This window comes from Bos javanicus, chromosome 16, assembly GCF_032452875.1.
Source record: "Bos javanicus breed banteng chromosome 16, ARS-OSU_banteng_1.0, whole genome shotgun sequence".
In the NCBI taxonomy this organism is placed as follows: domain Eukaryota; kingdom Metazoa; phylum Chordata; class Mammalia; order Artiodactyla; family Bovidae; genus Bos; species Bos javanicus.
In genome coordinates this window covers 60969188-60996837 of record NC_083883.1, presented here as the reverse complement: position 1 = coordinate 60996837, position 27650 = coordinate 60969188, and the positions used below count along the sequence as shown (strand labels likewise).

The window sequence follows — 27650 nt, the reverse complement described above, 5'->3', positions numbered from 1 at the left end:
AGCAGAAGAATTGGGTCAGAGGTAGTAAAGTGACTTGTCTAAGTTCCCACAGCCAATGGGGGGCTCAGAACTCTCTCTTTCCCCTAAGACTCAGGCCAGGGTTATGTTTGCTTTTAAATCACAACATAAACTAATAAGAATAACTGTATTCAGACAAGTGGGGTCATGTTGCAGACTAGGAGGAAGTGACATTATGTAACATCAGAATTTAGTTATATAACATTAGAATTTAAGAAATATTAAATTTCTGAGAGAATTTTATACCTAGCTTTTCAATTATTTTTGATAATTATATATAATGAGCAGTTTTATCTTAGAAATACACACCAGGTTTTTTTTTTTTTTACAACTTCAAAACCTTCTAAAATGGGCAAATTTAGTAAAATGTTTAAAAATTCTTCCAGGCTGTAAAGAGTATTCTATTAATTAGGATTAGGAGGCTAATTAGGAGGCTGCCTCTTTAGAACAGAGTCTCACTCCTAAGCTTTGTAATAAAAAAACAAACTCATCAGCCTGCAACTACTTCTAAGTGAAGTTGAGTACTATTTTTTCAGTATTCAACTTAAAAGATCTCTGCAGCAGACTCACATGTTTGTTTTATAATTGCCCGCTAAACTATGATAGTTTGTTTCCAGATGGTGCCCTTCCTTCAACCTGCACACAGTCTCTCCTTGTTTGCAGGCGTTCAACCTCCTGCTGATGCCACTACCCCCACCCCTATTTAAGGCTACAGAGAGGAAATCCTAAGGAGATTTTTCCCCCCTAGTCTCCAGCAAATTTTTGGTGACGTAATATGTGGGCTGAACTTGAGTCTCCTGAGAAAGAGAGGGAATCACTATTCGAGGGTACTGTATATACAATCTGGGTCAGCTGCAGCTGGTTTTACTGCATTTCTCCATGTGGCAGACAGAGCAAAGCCACAATGCTTTCTCTGCTGGATTAAAGACAGCCCGCAGACCAGGAACTTCCACTCTACTACTTAAAATTACATAGGTGGCTTGTCAAATTCAATTGATTAGTGCTGTAAGAAGAAAGAAGCTCCTTATTACAGCTTGGATTCAACGGTCCAAAACAAAAATGCAGTTGCCATTAAAGTCACAGACGAACAAACGTCTACTCTGATTTTTAAAAGCAAGAGTAAGAGCAGCAAGTTTCTGGGCTTGCTTTATCAACAGATGCAAAAAGGTATTTTAATATTTCTTTTACTTTTATTTTAAAATTCTATGTATGCTGAAATGTGTAATTGTTTTATATTTGTAGTAGAAATGTCAAAATCTCTTATTAATCAAAGACTTTTGGAACATACTACAATTTGCTTATCTGGAAAAGGTTTTGTTTTGCAACTTTAGATAAAACTGGTCATTATATACTTTGTGATGATTAATGAATTATTTGAGGTTCAATTTAATGGTATTTAGTGTGTATGTTTATAGATTGATGTACATACATTCTGCATTTCAAAAAACAAGTGCTTTAGTGACATTAGAAATTTTAACAATTAAAGTTAAATGTATAAGATTTATTGCACAATGATAAAAACAAAAGGATACAAACTAAATAGTTGTAAACATGATTAGTTTGTCTTTGCAGCTACAGTGTGTGTGCTAATGATTTACATGTACTGTTAAAATATCTTAAAGTAAAGCTACAAACACAATTAAGAAAACATCAAATTAACTGCAAGGCTTTGCAACGATACCCCAATCACAGCATAACCAAATATAACCTAGTATTTAGTAATCCTAAATATAAGAGTTTTAAAATAAGTCTATGGTATTTCTTGCTAAAACTCAAACTTTTAAGTAGTTTCTAAGTTTACATGTAACAGTACTTTAACTTGGGTAACAAAAATTAAAACTGCTACAACCGGAATTATGTGACAAACCAAAGCGATGGATACATTAAGTAGTCCTAAAATCTTACAGAGCATAGTTAAGAAGGAATACAATGTGACAGAAGCACTGCATAAGTGGCCGGGGTTAACAATAGAAAGTAAGGACCCAGAAGACACAATTACTTACATACATAATTCAAAGACCAAAAGTATGTAATACTTTTAGACAAATACAATTTTGGTCAACGAACACAATTCTTTAAATATTCTATCTAGGAGCTTTGTTTAATTGTGTTACTAGACTAAAAATAAAATTACTAGTTACCAACAATGAGCTTTAAAACCAAAGACACTTAAGTTTGCTATGATTTGGGGGTTCTCTGTCCTTTTAAAAAACCAAAGAAATTCAAGGTAAGAATCTTCAACAAGCAAAAAAATGGTAAAGCTAAGTAAGATTTCCTCAACTTTACTTTCATGTCCTTTTCTTAAAGATTCAAAACTCTAAATACTGGGACAATCTCTGTTAAACATATTTTATAAGAAATTCTGATAAAATTTCCAAGAAATACTGAATCAGAAATATGTCATCCCTTTCTTTTCTGTTGTTGCCGCTATGCAAAGTACAGGACTTCAATTAAACCTTGGTTCTTATGGAAGCCTTAAGCAAGCATTTAATCTGAAACCCAGATAACTATTTATCCCTTTCTTAAACATCTCCAGGGGATGAAATCGTTCTTGAGGCTCTTCCCAGAACATAATTCACAATCTAGAAGTTCTTTATCTACAGTATCTTCAGTGCTTCATAAATTTAATTTCATTGCCTCATGCTGTTTTCAGGGCATGACACTGCCAGTTAAATGCCTCTACGCATTTACCATCTGAAAGGAAGTCAAATCTTTGCTTTCATTTCTTCTCCCTACTAACTGGCAATGTAGCAACTGTGAAGAGAAATAGTACCAATAAAATTAACTCAAAGCATGGAAGGCTTTTTTTTCCCCCCTAAAAACAACCAAGCAGACATAGATTTAAACTTAAGTATACTGTAACTAATTTACAACATTCTCGTGGGGCCTAGGAAAATTTTAACATATACAGAAAGGTTTTATGAGGTAACACAGATTTATGGATCTTTCACTTTTAAAACTGAACATATGTGGGAAAATATTAAATGAGAGAATGTTTTCATAAAAGGTAACAGTAAATGTATTCTAAAAACTCATTCTTTACTCATGACGTAGCTAGTCTACTACTTAAGAAATGTGGCTCCTTATTCAGCTTTAGGTGACAACGAAATCATGACTTTTGTAAAGGATAAGGAAATTGTATTTATTTTTTTTTTAAATAAACTTTCTGTTGTCCCCTTTAAATGTTAATCCTAGGTCAGATTCTCTTATCGTAGATGGTGATTCACCGTATGATTTAATTGTACAGGAACCCACAAAGAGCCAAGGCAGAATACAGCAAAAGGAAGCTATGGCTATTTTAATTTAGATTTGTATTTTCACATTTTTGTTCTTCCATAACAACACCGATACAAAGTTCCAACAGAGTTGGATTATATGCTTCTCAGTTCTATACAAATCTGTGTCTGGTAGGAATGTAAGACCTTCAATCAGAACACTGCTCAGAAAAGTCTACATGTTTTGAAGTTTCACGGTACTTTCTGAATTTTCCTTGTTTTGGTAGCTTTTTTCATAGTAGATTACTTAGATAAAATGATTTTCTATGATCTAAGAGTTTCCATTCCATTATTGAAATGAAAGAAATGAGTGCATCTGAACAAGGGCTGCATTAACTACAGGAGAAACGCTGTACGTTTACCCAGGAGGCTGATGGCTTCTATTTTACTGTCTGCAGTTTTAAAAATAAACCATATCTAAATCCCATGAATCTGCAAGTATAACAAGAAACATTTTACTGGTTTTTGGTACAGGTAACTCCAATATAGTAACTAAAGTCCTTTTTAAATAAAATAAATGAAACTTGGTCTAAATTTTCAACTGATGTCAGAAGGCAAAGGATGAAAACAAAAAATGAAAAGTACTCATCCAAGGGTGCTTCCGGCTATCTGTCAGCAAACAGAAGGCCTCGGACACAAATATGGAATATTATTATGCTCATCCCTCCTATCTTACGTTAATAAAGGAAAAAGAATTCCCTGCACTCCATCCATTCTTTGCTTTATTTTCATTATCACTCCAGTTTGCAAACCTTACTCATTCGAAAACACTGAAGTAGACATGGTTTTAGAAAGTAGTAGTCATCTTTATGAGGGAAGCCTGTTATAAAGGGGAAGGCCATCTTTATGACTCTAGTTGAAGAGTCCATATTTTATTGATACAACCTTTAATTTTAGGAGGATTCATAATCAAGTCAGACATGTTACTATCAACTGATAGAATACATATGGAGGGAAAGGAATGGCAGCAGAAAAGCTTGGGATATAAAACTGATCCACAAGTACTCGTGCATAATTAAGTAAGGGGTCAACGTAAAGAGATACAAACCAGGAAGAGACTGTGAAAGACAAGGAACACAAAGTTAAGATTCCTCTGCAGTTATGACCCGACTAGGATAAAAGTCACAGGTCTAGAGAGGTAAGAGTAGAAGATCTGAATCCCATCTAAGTGTTTCAGCTTCTCCAGGCTTATTCTCTGCAAAATGGTGTATGTTTACATCCCAGTGCTGCTGTGAATGCAAACAGTTAATATGAGTTAAGCACTACATAAATATAAAGGATTGTTGTAGTGTTGGTGATAGAAAAAAGGACAGAATATGTTGCCATATGATACAGTTGTTAATGAAAAACATGAACCCTGGAGTCTTCTGCTTGGGTTCAAATTCTGGCTCCATGTCTTAGAAAGCAGTGTGCCTCTGGGTGAGGTACTGATACTTAACATCTGGATGCCAGGTTTTTTCATTTGAAAATGAGGATAGTAATAACCTACCTCAGAGGGCTGTGGTAAAATCATTTAATGCATGTAAAAGGCTTAAACAATGCCTGGCACGCCCAATAAAAATGACCCACTGTTACTGCTGCATTGCTATTTATTAGTAGCATCATAAATCATTTGGGACCTGGCTTCCCAAATCAAAAAACAATTGGGTGGAAAATGGGATAGAAAAGTTCTTGGTATATCCACTGCCATCCTTCAAAAACAGCACACAAGAAGTTTATAAGAGAGGAAGGTGGGCTATCCTGCAGCACGGTGGGCTATACTGACGACAGGATGATACATCCTATTCATTCTAACTGCTACTGCTCTGCAGGGAGGTAATGAAAGAGAAAGGAAGCAGTTTTGCTTCCTGGAACTAGTTTTACTGTTTTCTAGAGTGTTTCTATCGATTATACCATAAAAAAATAAGCATTTATCTTTCACAGCAGAAGTGCAACATTCCAAGCACACATTTCAGCCTATGTGCCACTGCTAGAAACACTGACTAAAGAGCCAGGGAACCTGGATTCTAGACCTGGCTCTAATATTACCTACTTGTGTGGCCTTGGCCTTCAACATGCCCATGGGAGCAGAGAAGTCTTAGATGATATGAGATGGTTGTTAAACAGGCACTTTTCACTGATCAGATTCAACTACAGTTGAGTTTCTTTCCTTGGTAATGGTTATAAAAAGTTATTAATATTTTACAAAAATGCAGTTCAGTAGAACTTCTCTTAGAAGAATGAACCTGCTGAATCATATATAAACTTAGAACATATATAGGAATATGATTTAGGAAACACGATTACCCACAGTGAGCATGCTATCATTCTCAAACTTGTCACCAATACCAAAAGGACATACTATGAAACAAGCAAAAACTACTATGCTAAAACATTCTGGTTTTACATTTTGTCTAAAAATGTTTCTTTAATTTGACAGATAAAACAGATACTTATTAGAGAAGGTCAAATTAATTCAAAACATACAATATAAAGAAAAAACACTGACCAGCAACTTTCACACTAGTTAGAGAAGAATGTTGTAATTAATTTTTTACAGGCATTGTGTACCATTTTCCGAGCCTTAAGACAACCAGTGAGCTTTTTAAAGGTAGGAGAAGTGTCTTACTAGGGTCTCAAAAGCCCCAAGAGCATCTAACCATATGCCTCAAAACAGGGACACCAAGATCTGCTCACTGAGCTGGGGAACAAAACGCATTACCTAAGATGGTAGTTGGAAAGCTCTTCTCTGAAACCTAATTTTTAAACAAATAGGAAGGCACTTAATATGGAATTTAAAAATTAATAACTTTAATTCTGGCCCCATTTATTAACACCAATAGATATTCAGTTTTTCCCTTACTTTTTTAGATTTCTGACTTAAAAAGTAGATTAATATTAATTATTTTCTACTTCTTCCCTTCATTGGTTTGCTTTTTCTTTTTTAAAGATAGCATACAACCTCATTTCAAAATGAAGGCTTTTATCTGGACCCTAAGTGTGCTATTCTTCCTACTAATGGGCATTGGACATGGCAGAGGAGGACAGTTCAAAATTAAAAAAATAACCCAGAGGAGATACCCTCGCGCCACAGATGGTAAAGAGGATGCAAAGAAATGTTCATACACATTTCTGGTACCTGAACAAAAAATAACAGGGCCAATATGTGTCAATACCAAAGGGCAAGATGCAGGTACCATTAAAGACATGATCACCAGGATGGATCTTGAGAACCTAAAGGATGTGCTCTCCAAGCAGAAGCGGGAGATAGACGTCCTGCAGTTGGTGGTGGATGTGGATGGAAACATTGTCAATGAGGTAAAGCTGCTGAGGAAAGAAAGCCGTAACATGAACTCCCGAGTCACTCAGCTCTATATGCAACTGCTGCATGAGATTATCCGAAAGAGGGATAATTCACTTGAACTTTCCCAGTTGGAAAATAAAATCCTCAATGTCACCACAGAAATGTTGAAGATGGCAACAAGGTACAGGGAACTGGAGGTGAAATACGCTTCCTTGACTGATCTGGTCAATAACCAGTCTGTGATGATCACTTTGTTGGAAGAACAGTGCTTGAGGATATTTTCTCGACAGGACCCCCATGTGTCTCCTCCTCTCGTCCAGGTCGTGCCACAGCACATCCCTAACAGTCATCAGTACACTCCTGGTCTGCTGGGAGGCAATGAGATACAGAGGGATCCAGGCTATCCCAGAGATTTAATGCCGCCACCGGATCTGGTTACTTCTCCCACCAAAAGCCCTCTCAAGATACCACCGGTAACTTTCATCAATGAAGGTGAGTTACCTCTTACTGCTAAAAATGGAAGTACAAGGTCAATATGTTTTATGGTTTATGAAATAATGCTCGTAATACATGCCTATCCTTCATTTTGGTGATGTAATTTGACATGAATATTAAATTTTCTGATTTTGTTTTCTATTAACCTGAAATTGTTCTTAAATACATCTCTCAGTCTTAACAGTTTCTAGAAACAGTATACTTTGTGGGAAAAGTAGTCATTCATCCAAATTCTTATAATCTAAATTATTTGCACTGAGACAGGAATGAGTCCACAATCCACTCCTAACCTCTATGCCATCCTACCCGTCTCCAGCTAGGTCCTCACATTTGCTAAACATCCCTTTCATTTACCTCTTGCTGTTCTTCTCATCATTATCTTCCTCAGAAGGAATGTGTAACAATTAGTTCTCACTCTCCTAAAGTTACCCTGGTGGCTCAGAGGTAAAGAACCCACCTGTCAATGCAAGAGAAGTGGGTTCAATCTTTGGATCAGGAGGATCCTCTGGAGAAGGCAATGACAACCCACTCTAGTATTCTTGCTTGGGAAATCCCATGGACAGAGAAGCCTGGCAGGCTACCGTCTACGGGATCACCAAGTGTCAGACACGACCTAGCGACTAAACAACAATAGTATCTCCCGAAGCTTAGCATTAACCTCCTCCTAGCTCCACTCTCAGCACATGCACCACCTTCTGCTGCTGTGCTGAGATACTTAGTACTAGGTTCCTTGTGCTTTCCTGTCTTGAAAACATTTGCATAAAACCCAGGCTTCTTGCTCTCAGTCTCAAGAAGAAGAAAAAGTATGCTGTGCTTAGTCACTCAGCTTAGTCCAGTTCTTTGTGACCCCATGGACTGTAGCCCGCCAGGCTTCTCTGTCCATGAGGGTTCTCCAGCCAAGAATACTGGAGTGGGTTGTTCTGCCCTCCTCCAGGGGATCTTCCCAACCCAGGGATCGAACCCAGGTTTCCTGCATTTCAGCAGGATTCTTTACTATCTGAGCCACCAGGAAAGCCCATGAAAAGGTATCCCCCTCACCTATTTTTCAAAGCTAAAATACCCTGTAACCATGTAAATATAAATAAGTCTTCAATCCACAAAAATCCTGAGGATTGATCCTAGTATCTCTACCTCTAATTCCATCCCTTCCTCCTTTCATTCATTATCAGTCACTGATCAAGGTGTCTGCCACAAAAAGATGAATAAGTCATCTTTGTTTCCATCTAGTAAGCTCACTGCTAACGTTCTGAATACATTTATTTTACACATACATCCAATTTCTCATAAGCTATATTCTCCTGAATTTTTTACAAATTGACTTGTTTTCTTAAAGGGAAAGACCCAAAGGCCCAAAAGTTAAAAAAAAAAAAAAAAAGAAAGAAAGAAAAAAATTAATTGTAGTTTATTCACTTATTGAAAAGGGAGGACAAAAGACTGCATGTAGACTAAGAAATAATTAAAAAAAAAAAACAGAAAAAAGACAAAAGACTGAAAGTATGTACATTGCAAAGTGCTCGTGTCTTTGTGTAGCAGGGGACATCACTGACCATTCACACATCTCTGCTTTCTTGGGTATCCAGATGATAATACTCTAACTCTTCCTACTTCTCTAGGTCCTTCACTGGCATCTTCTTCCTTCTCCTATGACTTAAAGGCTTTCTCGAAGATGTTCTGTTTTATTAGTGGTCTCACACTCCTTCAAGGCTACAAGCTTCACCACTGCTCAGATAACTCCGGCATGGAGCTCGCCCTCCTGATTCTAACCAAAGCTGGATGTTTGCACCTGGATCATTATCTCACATGCTGCTGCTTCCTCTACTGAAATGCCTTCTTTCAGCTTATCTGTCCAACCTGGTAGATTTCAAGGCTTAGCTAAAATAGTGTCTTAACTGTTATACCTACTCAGATTTAAACAAATGTATCTAGAAGTCTCCCTCCCCAAACTGCTGACAATGCCTTGAACATGTTTTTTTCCATTACATTACACTGAAGTTATTTGTCTGCATGTCTGTCTCCCTGTTAGACTGAACATTTCTGGAAGAAAGTAAACTGTCTTTTCATTTTTCTATCTCAAACATCTAGCCAGGATTAGGTGTGGCTGTTGTATTCCGCATATTGTAAGCACTACAATACATGCTTGAGGAATGAATACGTAAATTAGTAACTAGACCCTAAAACAATCTTTCCCTGAACTAGCATTCTGCTTTAAGAAATAAGTCAATTATTATTGTAAAAACAATAATTACTGAGGAAAATCTAGAAAATACTAACAAACTTTTAAAAATGCTTCTGGAATATCCAAATCCTCAGAAGTAAACTATTACTGTAGTTTACTTCTGAGGAACTACTTTATAGTTAACAGTAGTAATAGGAGTGTACATTAGAGCATAAGATGCCCTTAGTACATTTATCTTTTAAGAAATTACAGAAATTTTGGAGCTCTGGTCAGAAGCTAGAGATGAGAACCTATTTATATGGGCTTCCTTGGTGGCTCAGATGGTAAAGCGCGTGTCTGCAGTGTGGGAGACCCGGGTTCAATCCCTGGGTTGGGAAGATCCCCTGGAGAAAGAAATAGCAGCCCACTCCAGTAGTCTTGCCTGGAAAACCCCATGGATAGAGGAGCCTGGTAGGCTATAGTCCATGGGGTCACTGAGAGTCGGACACGACTGAGTGACTTCACTTTTCACTTTCACTTTCTGAAAACACTTTGGTAATAATCTTCAGGTCTTTCTCCCCCACTCCCCCCATAAACTTTAAAAATTAACCTTGTTCTTTTTTCCCCTCTATAATTATACTCTTCAGTTCAGTTCAGATCAGTCGCTCAGTCATGTCTGACTCTTTGTGACCCCATGAATTGCAGCACGCCAGCCCTCCCTGTCCATCACCAACTACCGGAGTTTACCCAAACTCATGTCCATCGAGTCGGTGATGCCATCCAGACATCTCATCCTCTGTCATCCCCTTCTCCTCCTGCCCCCAATCCCTTCCTGCATCAGGGTTTTTTCCAATGAGTCAACTCTTCGCATGAGGTGGCCAAAGTATTGGAGTTTCAACTTCAGCATCAGTCCTTCCAACGAACACCCAGGACTGATCTCCTTCAGAATGGACTGGTTGGATCTCCTTGCAGTCCAAGGGACTCTCAAGGGTCTTCTCCAACACCACAGTTCAAAAGCATCAATTCTTCAGTGCTCAGCCTTCTTCACAGTCCAACTCTCACATCCATACATGACCACTGGAAAAACTATAGCCTTGACTAGACGGGCCTTTGTTGGCAAAGTAATGTCTCTGCTTTTCAATATGCTATCTAGGTTGGTCATAACTTTTCTTCCAAGGAGTAAGCGTCTTTTAATTTCATGGCTGCAATCACCATCTGCAGTGATTTTGGAGCCCAGAAAAATAAAGTCTGACACTGTTTCCACTGTTTCCCATCTATTTCTCATGAAGTGATGGGACCAGATGCCATGATCTTCGTTTTCTGAATGTTGAGCTTTAAGCCAACTTTTTCCCTCTCTTCTTTCACTTTCATCAAGAGGCTTTCCAGTTCCTCTTCATTTTCTGCCATAAGGGTGGTGTCATCTGCATATCTGAGGTTATTGATATTTCTGCATATCTGAGGTTATTGATATTTCTCCTGGCAATCTTGATTCCAGCTTGTGCTTCTTCCAGCCCAGCGTTTCTCATGATGTACTCTGCATAGAAGTTAAATAAGCAGGGTGACAATATACAGCCTTGATGTACTCCTTTTCCTATTTGGAACCAGTCTGTTGTTCCATGTCCAGTTCTAACTGTTGTTTCCTGACCTGCATATAGGTTTCTCAAGAGGTCAGGTGGTCTGGTATTCCCATCTCTTTCAGAATTTTCCACAGTTTATTGTGATGCACACAGTCAAAGGCTTTGGCATAGTCAATAAAGCAGAAATAGATGTTTTTCTGGAACTCTCTTCCTTTTTCCATGATCCAGCGGATGTTGGCAATTTGATCTCTGGCTCCTCTGCCTTTTCTAAAACCAGCTTGAACACCTGGAATTTCACAGTTCACGTATTGCTGAAGCCTGGTTTGGAGAATTTTGAGCATTACTTTACTAGCATGTGAGATGAGTGCAATTGTGCGGTAGTTTGAGCATTCTTTGGCATTGCCTTTCTTTGGGATTGGAATGAAAACTGACCTTTTCCAGTCCTGTGGCCACTGCTGAGTTTTACAAATTTGCTGGCATACTGAGTGCAGCACTTTCACAGCATCATCTTTCAGGATTTGAAATAGCTCCACTGGAATCCCATCACCTCCACTAGCTTTGTTCGTAGTGATGCTTTCTAAGGCCCACTTGACTTCACATTCTAGGATGTCTGGCTCTAGGTGAGTGATCACACTATCGTGATTATCTGGGTTGTGAAGATCTTTTTTGTACAGTTCTTCTGTGTATTCTTGCCACCTCTTCTTAATATCTTCTGCTTCTGTTAGGTCCATACCATTTCTATCCTTAAAATTACACTTTTAGGAAATAAATTTCTGTAAATGAAACTGATAGGTAAATGGATTCTGACTTCTCTATTTTGGTGTATTTTACCACCCATTTCAGAATCTGTTTGGCTCATCTTTGACTCTTCCCTCCTGTCCCATGCATGGAGTCAACTGAGTTGTATCTGTGCTGCTTTTCAGTCTTTCATGGATGTGTCCCTCATTTCTGTTCAGAACCGGAACTCTAACTTAGATCCACATTATCTGTGAAAGCAGAGAGTAGACAAAAACGTCCTGGATTACTAGCTGGGTGACCTTAGCTGGGTGGAAAGGGTTGCTCTGTGTTTGTTTCCTCATCTGTAAAGTGGGGATAACAACAGTATTTACCACACGTGAGGAGCCATTAGAACCATGGACCTGGCACTCAAACATTATTCTTACTGAGAATTGTAAAACAGCTTGCCAACTGATCTCTTTAACTCCATTTTCTCTTTCCACCAAAATATATTCTACACTGCCAACAGATCTGCCTCAAATTTCCATCCTGATCACAACACACACCTGCCCAGCAGGTCCTTACTACAAACAGAAAACATCCAGTTTGCTTAGCCTGGGGAAGATTAATATCCTCCTCAAAAGAATCAACCCCACTTCTTTAGCTTTCCTTCTATTGATTTCTTTCACAAAAACCATCTGCTTCAATAAAATAAATCAACTCATTGTCTTCTAAATATTTTCCATGCATTCTCCCTAATTCAAATTGTAAGGCTCAGACTACAATATTATACAAAACAAAAGTGAGTCCTCCTTGAAGCCTCTTTGAGAGCCTCTTTGACTTCCCCAGGCTTGAAGTGATTGTTCCTACACGAATGTCTCTACACTCTATAACAAAGACACGATATTTCTTATATTCACTGCTGAATTATCAGGTATCTTCACATGTACACACAGTACTTATGTATACACACATAAATGCCTTCAGTCTATAGTGTAAGCTCCTTCATGGTAGGTGGATATTGTGTCCTTTGCAGATGCTAAATAAATGCTGATTAACTTGATATTATATTTTTATAGAGCTTCTTAAAACTGTCATTCCAAAGACCTTCATGAAAGTACTTTAACACATTCTACTCTACTGCAGTCATTCATTTTATGTTGTAACTGTCAGAAACAAGAGGCTAGTGAACCAGTAAATTGGGCAAATGATGATCATTATTAAGATCTCCATGCCCTCTGATTTTCAAGGGAATGATGTGGATGGAATGATCACCTGGACATATAAAGAAAAAACTTTATATTCTCTTAAAAATAGATGTCTTGTCTAAGCCTTTAATGTATATAATTTATCAGTAATTTTTACATATAATTTATAAATAAACATAACTGAAGTGTGTGAATTTTTTTTTTTTTAACTGATGGGATGTATAATCACATAAATATGGGGATGACTGCCATGGAGTATCTTAATTTGATGGTTATCGCCAGTTCTGGAAGAAATGATAATTCACATATTCAGACAATGACACACTAAGCATGCCTATGGGAAATGAGACACATCAGCTCTAGGTTTTACTAGACACTGAGCTGCAGTGCCAAAAAATCCAGTATTAGAGAGTTAAATCTCATGCTAAGGATTTAGCATATCAAAGGTCCCATTAAACAGACTTGCTTTAAAAGAAATAATGGTGTATATATCCCAAATAAACCAATCCTTAATGTAAAAATGAAGCACGGGCATAACTTCTTCTGTTATTCATTATATATTTGTTGTTCTAAGCAAACATTAACTTTTTATTTTTTTCTGTAAATGTTGGTCTCTGAAACTCAAGGACATTAATTAGCTACAAGGGAAACTGCACAGAATTAAGGAAACTTGTTTTCTTTGTTATTGACCCTGGGTAAGTCACTTTGCCTGTTTTTCTCATTTGTACAAGTACTGGTGGGACTGGAAGACTCTAATACCTCTTTCTAGTTCTAGTATTCTGTGATTCTTACCAAATATAAACTACAACAAGCAACAACAGACTTGCTATTTTTTCTTTATATGTAATGTGCTAAAATCTTTGTTCATATTATTCCTATGTCAGACTGGAAAATATGTCAGCTGTTTGGGTACTTGAACAAAAAGGGCAAACATGGATGTCTATTGCTGAACTCACATATGCTCCTGGCACCAAGAATTTCATATTACTGCCCTCTACATGTAGGTACATGGTCATTCTAAACCCTTTAAATGAATAACGTGTATGTATATTTAAAAAGTGTCCTAGCCAATCACAGAAAGTCAAATACTATACAATTATTCTACATATATGTGAGGTATCTACAGTAAATTCAGAGAGACAGAGAGTAGAATGGTGGCTGCCAGGGGCTGGGGGAGGGGACGATGCTGAGTTGTTATTTAATGCGTACAGAGTTTTAGTTTTCCAAGAGGAAAAGAGCTATGGAGATTAATTGTATAGTAATGAAAATGTACTAATGCCACTCAACTGTATACTTAAAGATGGTTAAGCTGGTACATTTTATGTTATATATATCTTACCAGCATTTTTAAAAAGGTATCTTAATGACAGGCAATTTTATATTTTCATTTAAAATGGTTATAAGAAAAGTGCACCTCAGGAGAATAAACTTACTATGAGCTTATGGCAAAAAACAGAATATTTTTGTTCATTTACAATAAATAATCCCCAGAAAAATTACTTTCCCTCTACCTGAAAAACAAAATGTTTGGGAATGTAACTATACATTTGGCAGACTGCTATCAAAAAATTCTTAACTGGTAATGTTCATTGGTGATAGTCTTTAATAAAAGAAGACACTTTCCTTTTACAGATGGCATATTTATAAGTTCATTCCTTGTAGGTAAATGAAGTTGAGAAAGTTCCTTCATAGTATGTTAGAGAATAGACCTGCATACCAGGAAATCTGGATTCTGGCAAGGCTCTTCTGAGGCTCAGTTGCTTCTTTTGTAAGAGCTTGTTGTGATGATTAAATGAGGTGATACAAATGAAAATAAGCTTTGTGTATGCTCTGACCATCCCTGTCGTATATTTTTGGAGTGTAATTTCCAATATATGCCTTGCCATGTATGGGAATATAAAAGGCAATCTAATAAAGTTAAGTTTGAAAAACAGTCATTAGAAACTAAAAACATGCTTTTTAGTAAGTAATAAGCTAATTTTCAATTTAATTATTTATAATGCTTCCCATTAGTAAATTTTAAAAATGCAGCTGGTTTCAGTGGAATACTTATATTAACATTTAAACCAACAAAAACTAAATTAACGAGGACGACTAGTTGAGCAAAGGGGCTGAAGTACGCTTCTATTAACCAGTTATGAAAAACAATTGGTATATTCTTCAGTTCAGTTCAGTTCAGTCGCTCAGTGTCTGACTCTTTGCGACCCCATGAATCACAGCACGCCAGGCCTTCCTGTCCATCACCAACTCCCGGAGTTCACTCAGACTCACGTCCATCGAGCAAGTGATGCCATCAAGCCATCTCATCCTATGTCGCCCCCTTCTCCTCCTGCCCCCAATCCCTCCCAGCATCAGAATGTTTTCCAATGAGTCAACTCTTTGCATGAGGTGGCCAAAGTACTGGAGTTTCAGCTTTAGCATCATTCCTTCCAAAGAAATCCCAGGACTGATCTCCTTTGGAATGGACTGGTTGGATCTCCTTGCAGTCCAAGGGACTCTCAAGAATCTTCTCCAACACCACAGTTCAAAAGCATCAATTCTTCGGCGCTCAGCCTTCTTCACAGTCCAACTCTCACATCCATACATGACCACAGGAAAAACCATAGCCTTGACTAGACAGACCTTTGTTGGCAAAGTAATGTCTCTGCTTTTGAATATGCTATCTAGGTTGGTCATAAATTTCCTTACAAGAAGTAAGTGTCTTTTAATTTCATGGATGCAGTCACCATGTGCAGTGATTTTGGAGCCCCAAAAAATAAAGTCTGACACTGTTTCCCCATCTATTTCCCATGAAGTGATGGGACCGGATGCCATGTATATTCTTAAGTAACTTCAATATAAGAGCTCAGGTTGCTAACTGCATTTTAAGCTTATAGATTAATAAACAAAGTAATTCATATTTTTACAAGAAAGAATCTATTATCACTTTAGAAGGCATTTGCCTCAAATTTCCCATTCCAGAAATGCTAAATATATTTATCTTATACTTAACTCAACCCAATTAAAAAATTTACTCGTCGAAAGATTTTACTTGCTGACCAGTTATCTGAAAGTTCTAAGTTGGTTATCCCTTTCGTCCTACTTCTTCTATCACAAAAAACACAGTACTGGGACAAAGTAAGGAAATTAATGAGAAATTCAACAACAAAAAGAAAAGGATTTACCTCTCAAGTAATTAAACAGTTTCTTTATAGAAAGAGGACAGGTATGTTAAATAAAGATGGCTTCCAGTAAAGGTGCTATTCAAAGTATGAAATCTTCTTGTCTTTTTCAACACACTGTTCTGTTCAAAACATGGGTTCTTCATAAAAAAATACATGTTGTGAAATATGTGGCATGACTGGTCAGTATTTTTCTTTCTTTCTTTTTTTTTTTTTGGTATTTTTCTATGATGAATCAGACCTATTAACTGGACTTTGTTAGTCTTATACAAATTTTAATCACCAAATAAACTGAGGAAGAAAGAGACTTCAGATTCAATGTACAGAATTCCATTTTCACGCTTTGAGAAGAATCCAACTGCATCATAGAAAACAACTATTTCAAGATTACTCAGTGCAAGTCACTGATGTAGAAAACGAACTTATGGTTAGCAGGAGGGAAAAGTGGGGGAGAGGGGTAAATTGGGAGACTGGGATTGACAGACACACACTACTATATATAAAATAGATAATAATAAGAATCTACTGTATGGCTCAGGGAACTCTACTCAGTACTCTGTAATGACCTATATGGGAAAATAATCTAAAAAAAAAAAAGAATGGACATATGTATATGTATAACTGATTCACTTTGCTGTATACCTAAAACTAACACAACACTAAATCAGCTATATATACTCCAATAAAAAATTTTAAGAGGTTGTAAGCAAAAGGTTGTAATAAAATTCCTATTTTGGAAGAAAGGAACTCCTAGTCTATACCTGTAAACGACTAATAACAAATTCCTGAATCATATCATAGATAAATTAATTTCTGATACTACACAAACCAGCAAGTTAAACTGGGAAACTGGCCTCTCAAAAATAAAGCTGGTACTTCTTTACTAGTCATTTAAGAATGCCTGGGAAGCACTTTTTATGGTAAAGAGAAAGCAGTAAAACATTTAATATAAGAATGATCTATAATCTAATTGCATAGCAGAAAATAAATAAGATATGCAAGTAATAATGAGAAAATATTTCTGCCAAGATCAATAGTATACACTGGGCTAAGACAGGTTAATGGTTTATTTATAAAAATAAATATAAACAAACACTAAATTCTGATACTTATTAGCTTTACTGAGGAGGAAAAAAATAGCTGCAAATACTGCTAATTTTATCCACATGTATCAGAAAAAAATTTCTACCACATTTTCCTAAGCCTTTATATCAACCAAGTATAACAGGCATCCAAACTGCAAACATGAAGCTCACTACAAAAAAGTGGGTTTTGAAGATAATTTTAAATTTGCATAAACTGAAATCTTATCAAATCAAAGCTGGATCTAGAAAACCCAGGAACTCCCCAATTTGCTTAAATATCTGAGGGCCTATTAAATAGCAGAAGAGAGACAAATGGCATTCTACAAAAATTCTGTCAAGACTCCAAACAATGCTTATAAATGTTTTACAGCAATTCCAATAATCTAATGCAAGTCCAACTTGTGAATATATATAGTAGAATATAAAATGTAAACTGTCAAAATTATACTCAAATGAGTACAGAGCAAACATTTACAAAGATGACATTCACAGAAGAAGCACACTTACGAAATGAGATTTGTATGTACTGCAACAAAAACACTTCATGTGTGCATTAACTATAATACTGATACAAGTTTTAAAAGCAGTGTTCCTCAGATATTCTTGACCGTTCTGAAAGTGACAACTTAGAAAAAATCTGGTTAATTTTGTAAACAACTATGACAACTGCATTCTCAGACTGAAGACATCTATTTCAACCCTGCAGCAGACCTCAAGAGCTCTAAGAGCCACCCTCCACCACAGACATCTCATGCTGAACTTCTAACTCTCCTGGTTCATCAAGCTCTCTTCTCTCCATGCCTCGGCAGATGGAGCCAACACCATGGTTTCCCCACAAGTCTGGGTTAGCTAGTTCTCAGCCAGGTTTCCTGTGCGCCCTGCGGCCGATCGGAGGACTCATCAGGATATAGTGGAGTCTTCTTTCCCCACTTCCCCCTGGACTCTGGCTGTTTCTCTATCCCTGGAGCCTAACACAGTCTCCAGCCTATTGCAGATGCAGAAAAGACAGAACCAAGGAAACCACTGTGGCTGCCAGGAATCGTTTAATTCAACAAATATTTGAGCACTGAAGTGAGTTAAGCTAGATACACAGTTAAACTGGATATAAAAACTAGAGCTCTCACCCACAAGTAAATAAATAAAACACGTTACCATGCATTGCACAAAATAATCTAAGACTGGATCTGGAAATCATACTTCATTTAAACTTCTCTACCCTTCTCTGACTTGACTTGCATGCTTCTGTAACGTGAAGTAGCTCATACATGACTGGTTAAAAAAACAATGGTGAATAACATCAGTGAAACAAAGTGGTCAAATTGGTTCACATGGGATTTTATCCAAGCATAGTAATGTTCTGTGCCACAAATAACTGCAGATGAACACAAAGTATGCTAAGAGCTAACATTAACTGTTATTTTTAGTGCATGATTTTGCAGAACATGAGGTTTTTCAGGAATACATTATTTTTCTATAATAGAAATGAGTGTACATTCAACTCTGAATAGCCACATTAAATCTTTTAATACAACAAACATATTTATTACACAAGCTACTTAAATTATTAAATAAGTTACTACTATGTGTAAAGGTCAGCAACAAAGAAGAAAAGGGAACTAAGTTACTGATGATGACTATTTTATTAAGCACTGTGTTAAAGGCTATGAATACTTTGTAATTTAAATTCAATAACTGAGAAGGTAGATAGGTAAAAATAATTCACATTGCATTTAAATGGAACGTGATCTAATTTACAGCTAGTGTGAAAAGGAAAAACATTATTTTTAGAAGAGCCCTCCCTAGCTTAAGAAACCATTTATGAGTTTTCACAATCTAACCAATATCCTCACAACTATAAAAACATAAATTCTTAACAAAAATTTAACAAATCAAGCTATATATAAAAACGATAATATAACATGACCAAGTTGAGGTTATCCCAGGAACAAAAGGTTGGCTTAACACTAAAAATACAATCAATAGAATTTATCATATTAACAAATAAAAAAGAAAAACCATATCATCATGTCAGTAGATAAATAAAACGCCTTGACAAAATCCTAAATCCATTCATGGTAACAGCTCTCAACAAACTAGAAATAGAAGGAACAAGAATTTTTAAAGTAGTTATTACAGCTTAAAGGAAACTATGTCCATAATAAATGCAAGACTGGAATCTCAGAAGAGAAATAAAAATGATAAAAAATAATCTAATTGAAGCTCTAGAACTAAGAAATTTAATACTTAAAATAAATATAACCCAAGAAAGGCAGCATTATGTATTTCCAGTTTCTATAAATTTTTAGTAGCAATCAGTAGTGCTTACAGTCATTATAATTTTTAAAAACCCGAAACAGAGAAATATCAATGAAACACAATAAAAATATGGACTAGAGAAATTGATCATCTCTTCTTTTTGCGTGTGGTTTTCAATTTCCCTGTATTCAAAATGTGAAAGCAACTCTGATTCATTTGCTTAACAAACTATTAAGTTTGAACTTAATAGTTCAAACACTGATGACATGAAGTCAGAAGAAAAACAAAAACAGTCTCCATCCTTAAGGATAATCTAGAGGGAAGAGTTTACAGTTTCTAAGAAACCCTTCTAATGTTGTAGCTGTGTAACTATTTATTTAATGAGATTAATTCTACCCCAATAAGGCCCCATAAGGGACCTTGTACATACTTGGCATCGTACAGAAAACACATTCCTCAAAATTTCAACAATCCTATTATCATTACAGTACAGATTTTCTTGTATGAATTTTACTTGACTAAACTCTCACACAATTTCTAAAAATTCTACATGTCAGAACTTAAAAATTTTTAGTAAAATATAAAATTTGACAACTGACATTTCTATACTCATTTGGTTGTTCTTTAGGGTAACTTAGGGTTGATCTTTAGGGTAATTCTTATTTCTGAATCACTTAATATTTTGACATGCTTATTAAAAAATTCAAAGCATCAAAACACTGGAGAAGGGTGAAACTGAAGAATGCTCAGTAAACTAGATGCTATCTTTCTTTAGATCAGAAATATGGAAATCACAAGTTCAAGAGTCAGGTACCCTACAAACGATTTCACAAAATGTTCTGTCATTTTAAAATATATGAAGAACTTATCAGTGGATTAAAAAATAGGGAGTGAATTCATACAACTGTGAGATAACACGGGAACAATTGTAGCATAACAGTTCAGAGCATGGGTTCTGGGATTAGAAAAAAGTGGGCTTAAGTCTAGGGTTTAAAGACTAGTCAGTTAACTGTTTCATCTACAGAACATCTGTAAACTATCAGAAGGTTACTGTGTAGATTAAATAAGAAAATTACTGTTAGTCATATAAATTGATACAACACTTTAGAAAGGCATGTTGCCAACATTCCTGAAATGTATTCTTATGAACTGTTGTATGAGGAAAAAATTTAAAAGATTCCATAAGCTTGGGAGACTGGTTTATTTCAGGGCTTCTCAGTCTTTCATATGTGAATGTATACTGTGTTTCTGAAAGGGTAATATAATACTTAGCAGTTCTAAAACTTACTTGACCGTGGTATGCCATTTTCACTGAGTATCTCAAGGGACTAGTGTGATCCACTGAAATCAAATTTTGGTAACTATAAATTGGACCCCATGAAAAACTGTAAAACTGTTCACACACTTTTGATCTAGCAGATCAATCCTGCAAGATTTTCATACGTATGAAAAAATGAAGTCAAAAAGAAGACACTATGTATAGTGTTACTTATAATAGCAAAGATCAGATGAAACCTCAGTGCCTAGTGGCAGAGGTAAGCATGATATATCAACATCAAAGACTGTGTCGTACAGTTACTGTAAGTGCTAGAATGGAGGCTGTAGTCCCATGGAAACCTTTGTTGAAACAAAAAGAATACAATTTTCTATAAGTGTCAGAATTATAACAATACAAAAAATAGATGTATTTGGACAAAGACTTGCAAGAACAGTGGAAAATCAAGTTAATGTTCCAGATAGTGGGACTCGGGGAGGGTAATTCTTTTATTTAGATGCTTTTTTAAAAAAAATTTAGTTTCTTTAGCTTTTAGAGGTTTGTGTACACAATACATTAAAAATGGTATCTGTAAAGAAAGATACAACGGTAAGACTCTTGACTAAAAACTACTTTAATATGGCTCTTTTCCTATTAAGTTTCCTGGCAATCAAAGCCAAACCAAAATTTTAATTACAGGACCATACAAAGATTGTCAGCATGCAAAAGACGCTGGACATTCAGTCAGTGGGATTTATATGATCAAACCTGAAAACAGCAATGGACCAATGCAACTATGGTGTGAGAACAGTTTGGATCCCGGGGGTTGGACTGTTATTCAGAAAAGAACAGATGGCTCTGTCAACTTCTTCAGAAACTGGGAAAATTATAAGGTAAATCAGTGATTCAGCCCTGGGGGGAGAGGTAGACAAAGCAGCTCTTGCAAGAATAGTCATTCTATGCAACAAATAAGATACACAGCTAAAAAATTGCTCTTCGTATGTTTTTCATTATCTGCATTTGTCCAAAAGACAATCCTCATCTTTGGTTTCAAGTCAAAATTAAAATGTAAAAAGGAAACTAAAGATGTACTTTAAAATGTTCCCTTTCAGTCTGGATGATTTACACATATATTTAATTCTTTGCAAAGATTGATCCTAATTTCATTTTCTAGGAAGACAACTGCTTTTTTGTTCATGACCACATCTGCACCCATTATCAAGTGTATTTAATCGGAGGTAAACAATCTTAGAAAAAAGGTCATGTTTTGGAAGTCCTATACTCTGTATTATTGCTTATAATAATGAGACATTAATATATCCATGTGAGAAATTGTATACATTTCTAAACAAGTAACAAGTGAAAGAACACAACCTCTTTGAAAATACATTTAGCATTAAGATCAGGTTTATCAAACATATTCTGCTGCATACTTGCGATGGCAAATATTTATGGAAATAGGATAGTTAATTTGTTACTTTCTTCAAACATTAACCTACAATTTTCCAACAGGACTTTGAAGATTACTATTTTATCATCTTACATTTACTAATTTTATTTTTAATAGAGCTAAAGAAGATAATTTGTTCTAAAACAGATATTACCATTTTTGCTGAGTATCATAAAAAATGTTAGATGTATTATTTATTTGACTATGGTGGAGACAATACCTTTAGAACAAAAATTTGTTTCTTTGTATGAGTATGAAAGAAATCAGGAATGCTTTTCGAGGATCTGGGTAGTATACTAGTTAATATTTTTAGTTTCTATGAATAATTTCAATTCTGCTTTTATCTTATTTGTAGACTTTGGAGTTAGTTGTGCAAATAAATGCTGACAAATTGAGAGAAAGCAAAACAAAACAAAGTGATTACGTGGGACTTCAGTAGAACAGGTGATCTACAAAAATGGAAGATTACATTAACACTTAAATGGTCAATATCTTTAAGCTATCAGGTGTTTAAAACATCTAGAAAATGCTTACTATCTCTACACTCATTCATGTATGCATGTTCTTTGTTTAATAACAGAAAGGATTTGGAAACATTGATGGAGAATATTGGCTTGGACTGGAAAATATCTACTTGCTTAGCAATCAAGATAATTATAAGTTATTGATTGAATTAGAAGACTGGAGTGACAAAAAAGTCTATGCAGAATATAGCAGTTTCCGCCTGGAACCGGAAAGTGAATTCTATAGACTGCGTCTGGGGACTTACCAGGGGAATGCTGGGGATTCCATGATGTGGCATAATGGTAAACAGTTCACCACTCTGGACAGAGATAAAGATATGTATGCAGGTGAGTGAGAAAAAACTGATGCGTCTTCTTTGCAGGATCACCACTTTCTATGCACTAAATAGAACCCAGTTATAAAGTATATGCCACTGAAGTCTTTTCAGAAAAGTTGTTTTGGACTCAGTCAAAGGGAATACAACCTGCTAAAAGGAACAGCTTTTTAGGAGCTCTTCTCTAAGGCAATCGCAAAGCGTGAACTCTGTGAACAAGGTCTTGCTGTTCTAACCTGATGGGGTGGGATGGGAAACAAAACATAGTCATCTGGAAATAAACTTGCAACTGCCTACAACTGCTAACAAATCCCACTGGACACCTACCATGTGGTAGGCACTGTTGTAGGCTCTGAGGAACACAGCAGTGAACAAAGTTCCTGCCCTTTGGGAACTTACTTTCTGGAGGTAAACAAAATGATTTCTCAGGTGGTGGCAAGTGCTTCAGGAAAAGTAAAACTGAACAAGGAACAGGGAGGGTGCCATTTTCCGTGGGTTGGACAAAAAAGGTGACATTTGAACAAGGCCCTGAAGGGAGTGAAGGAAGCGAGTCATTTGGGTACATGGGGTAAAGGCACTTTTTGGTAAAGACGACTAGCAAGATGACTGCAGCAGGGGGTACAGGAACTGCAGAAAAGCTTTCTTCAGAGGAGAAATATTCTCTTTAGAAAGACTCAATTAGGTCATCCACATAATGTAATTTTTAATTTAATTTTCACACACTTTTTGCCTTTTTAGCCTAGGTTTCTGGCTCTGATAAAGCGATATCTCCTGAAAATTGATTTATTTTTACATTGAGTTCTATGGCAAGCAGCACACAGGTCTCTATTTCACTCTGGCAAAAGAGGAAAAAGGAAGACAGATTTGACCATAATATATGCCTTATTTACAGAAACTCATTTGATTTGTTAATAGTACTATTTTAGATATAGATTTTTTTGCTATTTTAAAAATCAATTTTACCCAACTTTACTCTCTTTAGCAACTCCATATCTTTTTCCCTCCCAATCTCTCCCATTTCTCTCTTACATACAAACACTACTTGCATTTTATTTACCCTGCCTCCCAGCAAAGAAAATCACTCACAACAACAACAAAAAAACCATGTGCTAATAAGCAAAGAGCAAAATAAAAAAGGCAATTCAAGTGATCTTTCAAGTAGTTGATACTCAAGCAACAGTAACAGGATAAATGAAAAAACACCACTGTGAAGATAAAGGTTAACTGAAATCAGTAAGAAAAACTCAAACTGTTCTCAAAGTAGAGTAGGTTTTTGATGGTTTACAGAGTACCACACTTAGAAGAAACTTTTACTCTGATGTCTGTATTTTTTTTCCTCAAAGGAAACTGCGCCCACTTCCATAAAGGAGGATGGTGGTACAATGCCTGTGCACACTCGAATCTCAATGGAGTCTGGTACAGAGGAGGCCATTACAGAAGCAAGTACCAAGATGGGATATTTTGGGCCGAATACCGAGGTGGCTCATACTCCTTGAGAGCAGTTCAGATGTTGATCAAGCCTATTGACTGAAGAGACGCAGTCTCCAATTTAAATGACACAGAACTCTAATTTTCAGTTCTTAAAAATGTAAATGTTACATGTGTATTATTTTGCACAATTCATTTCTACAGATATAGTTTTTTAAGTGAATTTTTACTATAACTATAAAAGGGGATTTATGAATATAGTTTCATCTTCCCTTAATATACTGTAGAAGATTATCTGCATCTATAATCCAAGTTATTTTAAAAATATTATTGACTGAATACAGCCAAAGTTTGTTTTCTAAAATGTAAATTATTTGTCACAACGTAAAACAAATTTTAGCTTTATTTTAAATCAAAATTCAATACATGTCAAGATCTTTAACAATTTATTTAAAGCCTTTATGAGAATGCTGTAACTTCCAATGGAAAAATAATTTTAAGATTTCAGCAACATCATACATTTTATTTATAAAAAATATAGACAGGAAATTAGAAAAAACTCTAGTTTTGCCAACAATTTGCATTGAATAAAAGTTATTTCAAAGTGAGTTTATGCCTTTCACATGAAATGATTAAACTTGAATTCTTGACAATATATTTTATGTCAATTTCAGAATGAAGAAATCTACAAGATACATATTTTTTAAAAACAAAAATAATGTTTACAGTATTTAAATGGCCAATTTATAGAAACAGAAATAGACAAATTAATTTTTCAATGTTACCTTCATATGATTTCGTATGAATACCAAAATTTCCTAAAATCTACTTTATGTTTTTATATCAGTAAAACATTGATATTACAAACGTGCAGAATATTTGGTGAGTCAATGGTTTTACAGAACTGAATTACAACTCTAAGCTTATTTATTAATACTTTTCCCTCCCTAATTTACTGATCTTAACTATTTAGAAAAAGTTTATCTGCTAGTCAAGTCAGAAAGTTTGGACAGCTTTACAAGCATTACTGCATACCGATGGGTGGGACTAAAACATCTTCAACGAGCTGTTAGATATCTTTCCAATACTGAGATTCAACAGTTTCAGGATGGAATCCACAGGGGTTTCAGTAGTCCAAATGGCTAATTCCAGTGTGTGTGTCTTTAGCTCATCTTTGCAACTAACAACTTTACTACCAATCTTCTAGAATAATTATCTTCTAAAAATATGTTCTGCTTAGAGCAGATCTTCCCTTAACTCATTTGTGAACTAAAAATTTTAGAGGAATCTCTTGAGACTTTTGCTCAACCAGGCAGAACTGAAGGTAATTATCTGCACAACTTTAATCCATCAACATCAAGTCCAATGTTTCTGCTCTGCCACATCTCAAAACTTCTGGTGAAAGAAGGTAAGAGAACATCAAGCTGACAGCAATGTTATTTCCTGCTTTATCTGGTCATTTTGGAATGTTTTCAAGTCCCTCTCCACCACCCCTAGAACCAGAAAACTCCACTAGAAAATTTCTGGGAGAAATTAGGCATCTAATCATTTTATCAAATCTTAATTGAATAAAACTTTACGAGGGCATTCCATTTATTTGCAGAACTACAGCATTTCACTCACACATCCAAAACCCTATTAAAGACAAGTCTCAGAGAATTTTCACAGAAGAGGAATATTATTAACACGAGAATCATGTGAAAGTCAACATACAAACTGGAAGACTACTGAATGCTCACAGCGCCTTGCCCACAGGTTCATTATACCCTCCTTTATAGAGAGGTGATACAGCTCTGCTCTAAAGTTCCTGGAAAGCTTAACAATAACTTAGGCAACTGAGTTCCTCGAGATCAAGGAGTAGGAAGCAATTATTATATGATGGCTAAGCATAGGTCCTAAAGGCAGAACTGCTTGGCTTTGTGGCTCAAATCTACTATGTACATGTGTTAGACTTAGATATTCCTGAGGTCAATTTATATATTCCTGCCTCAGTTTTCATATCTATAAAATGGAGATAACAACAGTACTTAGCTCATATAGTTACTGTGAAAATCAAATGAGGTAATACATGTGGTAAAACATTTAGAATAATGCTTGATACTAGTAAGGACTCAGTAGACTTCAACTACCAGATTATTCTTGCTCATCTATATACTTTCTGCATTACCTATCATGTGGTGTCTTGCACAGAGTGAGTAACCCACGTGCTAAAAGAAACAATATCCAAATTTTCCAGCACAAAATTACACTGATCCACGATCTTCATGTGCAAACTTAATAGAGCTATGTCACCTGTTAACGGCAGGTAGTAAAGAGCATTGGCCATAAGAAAAATTAAGAACAGCCATAGTAAAAAAAAGAAAAAAAAAAAAAAAAGGACTCCCCTGGTGGTCCAGTGGTTAGGACTCTACGCTTCCAATGCAGGGGGCTAGGGTTCAGTCCCTGGTTGGGAAATTATGATCCCACATGCTGTGTGGCACAGCCAAAAAAATAAAAAAAGGAATAGCCATACTAAGAGATTTCAGCCTAATGAGAATCTTGTGAGCGATTAGGTTAAGTCGCATGTATGGTAGGCAAGGTCTGATAGCTAGCCACTTTATAGGTTACTCGGGAATAAGATGTGGTTGCCTTACCTTCAGTAACATTGAGCTATAAACTTGGAGCTGGTTTATAGAAGGATTACTTATGTTTAGTTATTTTTAATAAATGAAATGAAGCTTATCCTAAAAATGACTTAGACTCTATCCTCCACTCAATGGGACATTGTCAATATTAAGGAACCTTGACATCTCTAAAATTAAGTACATATGAACTAATAAACTCATCCTCAGGCTCCAAGCCTGTGTGAGTGTAAAGATCAGATTTTCAGTTTAATGTTCACTTGACTCTATGAGTCAAGGAGTGCTAATTCTTTTGGCATTATATTTGTTAGGACTCCTACTGGTAATCATATAAGAAAACTGTAAAAGCTTCTACAACTATGAAAATGTTTCAAATTACCTGTAAATCTGTACTACTGTGATATGATTTTTATATACTTGAATTAATCAATAGTAAGTTAAAGATGATTATATCCTAATGATTTTTTTATTCTTTTAGTGTCTGAGAAAATAAGTAAGAAAAGAATGATTCTACGTAATGATGGCATGACCTCTCCTTAAAGAAGCCATAAAAATAAGCTCAGTTTTCAAGATGAACTCAAAATTAAAACTAAAGACAGATTTCTAAAATATTAATATAATTCCATAATGCTTTCTTGGAGCTATAAATGAAATGGTTATAATGCATATCTTAAGAGCAAGTCAATTTAACCTCCCTTGTTCAGGTTTTTTCACTTACATGAATAATAATATCACTTATAAACTGTTGTAACAAATTAGAAAATTTATGTAAAGTGTACAATGTTGGGCATATGGGATTAAGTTGCAAATAAATGTTACTTAAGATTT

The 27650-nt window shown here is 35.7% G+C and overlaps 2 protein-coding genes across 7 annotated transcripts in view; one reads left to right on the top strand and one right to left on the bottom strand.

Annotated features, from left to right (window-relative positions):
* Positions 1-27650, bottom strand: part of RALGPS2 (Ral GEF with PH domain and SH3 binding motif 2) — a 163105-nt gene that overhangs the window by 41642 nt on the left and 93813 nt on the right. The gene's annotated exons all lie outside the window — the stretch shown is intronic.
* On the top strand, positions 755-27650 carry ANGPTL1 (angiopoietin like 1). Of its 3 annotated transcripts, XR_009730034.1 has the most exons (6): positions 755-1185; positions 6223-7068; positions 21185-21378; positions 22516-22786; positions 24117-25609; positions 27301-27650. XR_009730034.1 is itself a non-coding variant. In XM_061383324.1 (5 exons), the coding sequence occupies exons 1-5, from the start codon at positions 1176-1178 to the stop codon at positions 24302-24304; spliced, it is 1509 nt and encodes a 502-aa protein (XP_061239308.1). In that variant the 5' UTR covers positions 755-1175; the 3' UTR covers positions 24305-27650. The 3 variants fall into 3 exon arrangements, 2 of the variants coding, with proteins under 2 accessions (XP_061239308.1, XP_061239309.1); XM_061383324.1 differs by having other exon boundaries at positions 24117-27650; XM_061383325.1 differs by having other exon boundaries at positions 804-1185; positions 6227-7068; positions 24117-27650.

Bases quoted from the DNA above. Each gene is read 5' to 3' on its own strand.
- ANGPTL1 (XM_061383324.1), top strand. The intron at 21,379-22,515 runs GTAAATCAGTGA...GTTTAATAACAG, and splicing joins GAAACTGGGAAAATTATAAG to AAAGGATTTGGAAACATTGA. The intron at 22,787-24,116 runs GTGAGTGAGAAA...TTTTCCTCAAAG, and splicing joins AGATAAAGATATGTATGCAG to GAAACTGCGCCCACTTCCAT.